The 7,994-nt window shown below is 38.9% G+C and overlaps 1 protein-coding gene across 1 annotated transcript in view; it reads left to right on the top strand.

Annotated features, from left to right (window-relative positions):
- The window catches only part of Erich6 (glutamate rich 6), a 29,428-nt gene that overhangs the window by 14,110 nt on the left and 7,324 nt on the right, over nt 1-7,994 (top strand). The window contains exons 8-11 of the mRNA XM_031376158.1: nt 2,202-2,359; nt 2,979-3,052; nt 4,376-4,512; nt 7,703-7,788. Coding sequence (XP_031232018.1) covers nt 2,202-2,359; nt 2,979-3,052; nt 4,376-4,512; nt 7,703-7,788 — 455 coding nt within the window. The remainder of the gene's footprint in view (nt 1-2,201; nt 2,360-2,978; nt 3,053-4,375; nt 4,513-7,702; nt 7,789-7,994) is intronic.

The following is a 7,994-nucleotide window of genomic DNA, read 5'->3' as shown; positions in this document are numbered from 1 at the left end:
AATTCAGATAAATTGAAATCATGTAACTTTTCTCATCATAATGCAATAAAAGTTTTAAAAAATAAAAAAAAGAAATAAACTAAGATAATGAGTTCATATGACTAGGTATATGAAGTAAACATTAACTTCTTAATATCAAGCCTGGTCATAGATAGTATTTCACCCAAAATATCAGTGAGCACAAGAGCCTTATACAAAAAGGAGACTGACCTAGGCCACTCTAAAGAGCAGGTTTACCTTATGAGGCTCAGAAATATTTTAATATGGGATATGAAAGTTTTTCTGGTTTTATCTCACATCACAGTTGGCAACCCATTATTTTGTAATTTTCATTAATGAAGTATTAAAAGTGCTTATTTTCTAAATTTAACAAGATGCTATGTAACAGGCGCAGCTTTTCAAAGTTTGTTTTGAATGGTGGCTATGGGAAATGTGCTTATGTTGGTGAAATAGTGTGAATTTTGGTTGAACAAGCCACAGTTATTATCTGTCTTACAGCATAGAGACTAAAGTCAATGTAACACATTGTATACTGAAAAATGTCTAAAATAAGGTATCAAATGTCATCTCAACATATATATACACAAATAAAAAGTATGTGACGTAGAGGTAAAAAAAAAAAAAGAAAGAAAGAAATTGGAAAGGTGAAAAGACCTGATAAGTGGATGACTCGTGAGAAAAAAAAAGGAAGAAAGAAATGCACACCATTCTGAACAGAGAACCTCTCACTCTCTGCAACATCAACAAACCATTTCTCAATCAGATAGTGAGAAGCAAATAACCAGTGATACCCAGCTTTGTGGCTAGACCAAGAAAAAGCTCCAAAGCACTTCTTAAAGATACACTTACACCAAATAAAGGTCATAGTCAAAGTCACTGATTAGCAATCTGCTAGTGTTTTTTTAATCTAGATGAAACCATTGGACCTGAAGTGTGCTCAGTAAATTGGTGAGATGTTAAAAAAAAAAAATTCCTTTGCTCCCATTCAAAGGTTGAATGAGTTGGGCTAGGAAGTTTTGGTTCATTCACCTGAGCCTTTGTCAACTGACTACCACTTCTTTTTATTTATTTATTATGAGTACACTGTCACTATCTTCAGACACACCAGAAGAGGACATTGGATCCCATTACAGATGATTGTGAGCCACCATGTAGTTGCTAGGAATTGAACTCAGGACCTTTGGAAGAGCAGTCAGTGTTCTTAAACACTGAGCCATCTCTCCAGCCCCCCCTGACTACTACTTCATTAAACACTTTGACAACTTTTTCAGGAAAAACACTTCCATAATCAACATAATTTCTAAGAGTTTGTTGAGCATGGATTTTTTTTAAAATTATTTATTCTTTTATATATTTTATCCTGACTGCAGTTTCCCTCCCCCTTCTCATCTCATTCCTTCACCCGTAACTTCTCCTCTACCCTAGATCCACTCCTCCTCCATTGCCCTTCAGAAGAGGGCAAGCCTTCCAGAGATATCAACTAAACATGGCATAACAAGTTACAGTGAGACTAGGCATATAGCTTCATTTCAGGGCTAGACAACCTAGTAGGAGGAAAGGTTCCCAAAAGATCTGATAGGATGCAGGGGATTATTTCAATTTTGTTATGTCTGAACAAAATTAACTTTTTTATACAAAGACACGATTGCCACTCCTGGAAGACCCAGTACATTTGTAGTTAAAGCAGGGCACAGAAACAGGTTTAATCAAAAACAGGAATGAACCTAGTTTGACTTTAGTAAAAGATGGCTTTTAAGTCTAAGATGGAGGCAGGCTGGTTCTTCACATGGTAGCACATGCTGTATTCCCAGTGCTTGGGAGGTGGAGACCGAAAAATCACAAGCCCAAGGTCATCCTTGGCTACACAGAGAGTAGACTTGGACAAATGAGCTGCTGTCTCAAAAACAAAGAAAGAAGCAGATCTGTGATTTGTGGCATCTCCGAGGATCTGTGATTTGTGGCATCTCCGAGGAGGGGGTGCAGCAGCTTTCATCTGAATTGATTGGTGATGGGTGCTCTGAAGTACTGAAAATAACAGCTGAAATAAATCTTTGAAGCATGTGGATTGTAAGCTTCACCTCACCAAAGCTAATAGAGAAAAGAGGAGTTATAGCCTCTTGTTACCCACACCCCATTGTGGTTAGGGGTCTTTCATCCCCTGTGACCTCTTTATCTACTATCCATGCCTCTTTGTTTTTCAGAAGTGCTGCTGTCTTGAGTTTCAAAATCTGCTTGATTATATCAATGAGGAAATGCTAACCACCAAAACCTCTGCAATGGAATTAATCAGTATCTCTCCTCATGCAGCCCATGGCAGTGCTATCGACAGGCTCAAGGCGAAGGAAAAGGCTTTGCAGAAGTAATATGGGCCCTGGTGCTGAGCCAGACAGGATACACTGACTGAAGACTATCTCATAAGATGAACCTTGGCTTCTCAAAATATAGACTTATGAGAATACAATCCTTAGAAGAAAATAGAAATGAGCTAAAGAAAGCTCATTATAATCCCTGGTTGATGTTATGAGATTCAAAAGTTCCCATAAAAGCCAGGGGTACAGCTCAGTAGTAAAATACCTCCCTTGTGTATACAAGGCCCTAAATTAAGTCCCTTACAACAGAGAGAGGGGGGGGGAATGGGAGGGAGGGGGGGGGACAGAGAGGGAGAGGGAGAGAGAGAGAGGGAGAGGGGGAGACTAAATAATAAAAGTAATACTAATGATGATGGTATTAGAGACAAAACCTAACGATCTCACTGACTTAGAGTTTGTCAAACATAAATTATCAGGGCAATCCGAACTCCTAGGCTGGAGAAATTTGCCTGTAGGGCCAATTGCAGGTTCTAACTATGTAAACTAGATTCACGCGTGATAAAAGGTTAAAACAACAAAGGATGGTACATGAGCAGGTGAGACGTGTAGGGCACTGTTTCCATTTTCAACTGCTACTCAGATTTATGCTTGGTTGTTTTGATTCTGTAGAAAACAAGAGCGTCAAATGGCCAGACATTTTGAGATAATATCACATGATCCTAGCCCCTCAGGAACTGATGATGGTAAGACTTTTGTCACGGATGTCCTGTATCATCAGAAAGCTCACATGCTAGGCCATGGCATCAAATTGGCATATTTTAAGATAATACTGAAAATGTTCACTTGAAAGGATCATAAAGCCTGTATCTGGTAAAATGGGTCAAGAGACCTGGGGTTCAGGCCCTCTGGCTTTTAGAGTTCCTGGTCTCTGTCCCATCATTGCTGCTTGAAAGAAAGTAACAACATCTCAGAATGCCTCATAGACAGTGGTCGATAGTACTATTGAGTTTGTATCTCTTGTGTTAGGGAGCGTCCCTTGCATTCAAACTTGTATGTAGAAAATCTGTCAAAAGACACCTGAATACGTCCTTCCTGTACTCACAAGTGCTGGTCAGTGTAGGTCAGAACTGGGGCATTTGAAGGAGAATTGAATTTAGCATCAGAAATCCTAGCTTTATACATTTGATGGCCTTCTCATGGACCATCTAATTTGGAAGAAATAACTTGGTTTTCCAGTCAGCATCAAGTTTCTTTTGTTACGGAAGAGATACTTAAGGTAGTCAGTTCTGTTTGTATTTTTGTAACTAAATGTGTAATCTTATAGGGAGCTTCTTGAAATTCACTGTTTTGTACGGAAACTAAAATGCACAGCATGGCAGCACATACATCTAAATTCCAGCCAGGCAGGTCTCTGGGTTCCTGAGACAAGCTCGGTCCACAGAGAGTTCTAAGCCAGTTGGAGCTATATAGTTGAGACCCTATCTCTGAGGGGGGGGAGGGGAGAAGGGAGAGGGGGTGAAGAGGGGAGGGGAAGAGGGGGAGACTGGGAGAGGGGGAAAGAAGAAAAAAAGAAGAAAAGAGGGAGGGACAGAGATGGGGAAGAAGGAAGGATAGAAAGAGGGAAGGAGAGGAAGGAAGGACAGAAACAAGAGCCTAAGGATTCCACATAATGAAAAATCTCTTAGAGGGATGTTCCTTTTTTATTTAATAGAAATTTTCAATCATTTATAATCAAAGAAACTCCTCTCTAATTTAAATTTAATAAAGGTCCTTATTTTTTTCTTCCTTTTCAACAAAAGATTGATAAATCAATGCATTTGCAACAAAGGTTTGAATTTTTATTTTATGATAAAGTTTTTTTTTCTTTTGAGACAGGGTTTCTCTGTGTAGACTTGGCTGTCCTGGAACTCACTCTGTAGACCAGGCTGGCCTCAACCTCAGAAATCCGCCTGCTGCTGCCTCCCAAGTGCTGGGATTAAAGGTGTGTGCCACCACCGCCCAGCAATAAAGATTTTTTTTTTAATTCAAAGTACAAATATACCTTCCTGCTGTCCTTCTCCCAATAGATCCAAAGCATCTGAAGACAATCTCTTACCAGCTCTCTGTGGATATACCACAGACTGTGTCCACTGAAGACACACTTGACCTTCAGATCACTAAGGCCTCCATCACTTGCTATGATTCCTGGAAAATGTGTGGAAAGGTAATTCTCTTACAGTTTTTTGTTTGTTTGTTTGTTTGTTTGTTTGTGATCCTTTCTGAAAAAAGATCACTTTTGATTAAAACATATAGTAGTTCTCATGGAGCCTCACTGATGGCCAATTAGCTATCTTTCAAAAAGAACTGGTTCAGACTTGAGACTGCAACTACTTCTACACTTTACATCTTATTAATATTCTTAGTTAAAGCCTTTTGACCTTAAAATGTGACAGCTACACATTAAAGACCATCTCAAACACTGAGAAAATTAAAAGGAAGAAAATTAGTACATTTCTAACTACTTCGAAACTGTGTTAGCATTTGAAGTGTTTTATGTTTGTAGTGGACCTCTATGCTCCTGGAGTTAAAGAAGAACTTTAAAGGAGACCTGCTCCCCTTAAATAATCCAATGCAGTCTCCACAAGGTTCCGAGAAGAGTGTATTTTATGTATATTGAGGGAAGTCTTGATAAGTTGACTTTCAATTTTACATAGACATATAAAGAGCCTATAATTTTTAAGACACTCTGGAAGAAAGCCAGAGGGAGATGTAGACCTCCAGGGAACATGGTGGTTAAGCCAGGGGAGGGATTAAAATGGAGGAGGAAGAAGAAGACCCACAAAACAGTCTGTTCTCAGACTTGGGCAAGCATCGTCCCTGATTGTTGACAGCTGTGTAGCTGCACAGTAGTGATGGAGGAAAGTCTCTTTAATGTGTAGTTCTGGGCCAACCTTGACTGGACAGCCATATGTTTTATTAATATAATTGAAAAGACTACTTGGTGTACCATCGTACCACATGTAGAAATAAATTTTAAGGAGATCAATTATATAAGTACAAATATCAAAACTTTAAAATCTTTCCTTTCATTTTTAAAATATGTACCATTGGGGGATTTCATACATGCATGCAGTGTATTTTGATCATATTCACCTCAGGCTCCTCCCCCTAACTCCTCCTGGATCCAGTTCTCATCCCTCATCCCCAATCCCTCCGCACTTCATGTCTTTTTTATTTTGCAACTCAGTCAAATTTGTGCTGCCACAAAGTATTTTTTTAACATCATAGAATAGATTTAGACCTAAAACCAGTATTTGCTAAGGATTTGATTAATTTTAAAATTTAAAAACAAGCCAAAAACTAAAAAAAAAAAAAAAAAAAAAAAAAAAAAAAAAAAAAAAAAAAAAAAAAAAAAAAAAAAAAAAAAAAAAAAAAAAAAAAAAAGTAAATTACATATGGTATACCTTTATATATCTTATATCCTACATTTATTAAGAATTTTTATAAAAAAGTTCATTTTTCTCGGTGTGGTAGTTAGTGCATGCCTTTAATCCCAGCATCTGGAAGCTGAGGTAAGCAGATCTCCTTGAGTTCAAGATCAGCCTTGTCTACATGTTCCAGGTTAGCCAGGACTACATAGTGAGACCCTTCTCAGAAAACGAACAAAGTGAATCTTACAGAGAAGTGATCCCTTTCTCAAAACTTAAACAGAAACCTTTCATAAGAGAAAGTACAGATAGCCAAAAACATATGAAAGCTTGCTCAACCACGAAATGAAGATTCATTCCATGGTAACCATGCTGGCAAGACTACAAACTGTGATGGTGCTGAGCTTCGAGGGAGGAGCAAACAGTAGCTGACCAGCATCTGCTGTGACATGCGACATGACAACAAACCATAAAGTCATCTCAGTAGAACAGTATCCTACAGGAACTTCCCACCAACACGCACACGTGCGCTCACGGTGTGTGTGCTGACAAGCAAAAATAGAAAACCACAAACCACTGCACTGTAGCTACTTACTGAGAGGAGGAGGAATTTTTCTTTGACAGAAAGAAATATACAACAATATACAACGACACTACAATGTACAACAAATGAGCCCAAGTATGGAACATTAAAAGTCGGAAAATATAAACGATGAACATATATATACATATATATATATACATACATATGTATATACATGTACAATATATATGTGCATATATATGTGTATGCACAAGAATTACCATAAGATCATACTGTCAGCTGCATCTTGGCAGAGTGTTGATACTGGGATTCACAAACTGGGGTGGGCACACTGGTCTGGGCACATTTGGGTGAGCAAACCAGGATGGGGCTATTAGAATAGGATCCCTTTTATCCATTTGTCACCTTGTATGGTGATGGCTTGAGTGTTTGTGTCGCAGTTACCCTCTGCAGAAATAGTGTGCTGTAGTGCTTATCTGGAAATACTCCTTAATTGATAGCTTCAAAAGTTGAGGGGACAGGGCATCATTTCCAGATGAAACAATAGGTTTGCAAAGTAAATGACAATGTTTATCAGAAAACTTAGTTCATTTCACCCTAGGGAATCTTGTGTCCCTTTCAGTACAAATCAAGATCAGGAGTACAAAGAATTAAACCAAATCTTCCCTTTATCTTAAAGATTATCAGATACAAATTCATCTCTACCCTGAACTCCCACATAAAAGTGGTTGAATTTGGAGCCATAATAAAAGAGTCATGCCCCTGTCTGTCTTTCTTTTCTGTCTCATACCCACTACAGTTAGTTATATGCTCAAATGAACAGAACAACCCTGAACAGACACCAGGTGCTGGATGTTAGCCTGAATTGTTGTTGTTGTTGTTGTTGTTGTTGTTGTTGTTGTTGTTGTTGTTATCATCATCATCATACAGGCAGTAAGCAGGTGACATCATACAAACAGGCTTACTGCTTGGGATCTGGTTCTGTGGAAAGTGCTTGCCTACCTTGTGCAGGGCCCTAGATTCAATCCCCAGCCCAGAAAAACAAGAAACAAATAAAAAGCAAAGAAATGCATACAGTAGGTCAGGTTTAGGAAATAATATTTACCTTTTCGTTATTCAGCTAAGCACTCCCACAGGTGTGTAAAACCATTACAGTCAGGATAGGAATATGGTCCTTGTGGTGTGACTGACTTTTTCTCTCCCTTTTTTCATTGGTGATATATATGAGACAAAAAATAAAAATTGTAAATAGATGAGGGATGACCAAAGGGTTCATTACGTTACACCGCACGCATCAGGAATGATCTGTAAATGGTGGCTGCTGATCGCCCCATGCTGTTGAAGCAAGACCAACCACATTAAATAAAGAAATGGTTTGTACCACTGTGCTTGGTGCACTAGCCTGGAAGCTGGCAGTTACTGTGGCTCTATTGTGCGTGTAGGTCATAAGGAATGAGCTCGTGGAGAAGAGCTACAAGCACGGAAGCAAGTTTCTCACTTCCTTCCCTGATGGGACGACACAAATGTTGTATCCTTTCTTTTCATATGTCATTGTATTGGTTTTACTTCCCAAAAAGAAAACCAGGCAAGGCCTGATGGCATAGGCTTGTAGCCTCGGCTACTTGAGAGGCTGAGGTGGGGGAGGCTGAAGCAGGAAGATAGCAAGTCCATGGCTTGCCTGGCTAACTTAGAGTGAGCTTATCCCAACATTTGAAGAAAAAAAAAAAGAACTAA

This window comes from Mastomys coucha, unplaced genomic scaffold, assembly GCF_008632895.1.
Source record: "Mastomys coucha isolate ucsf_1 unplaced genomic scaffold, UCSF_Mcou_1 pScaffold16, whole genome shotgun sequence".
In the NCBI taxonomy this organism is placed as follows: Eukaryota; Metazoa; Chordata; class Mammalia; order Rodentia; family Muridae; genus Mastomys; species Mastomys coucha.
Note: the sequence above shows the minus strand (reverse complement) of the source record. Positions and strands in the feature narration are given on the sequence as shown.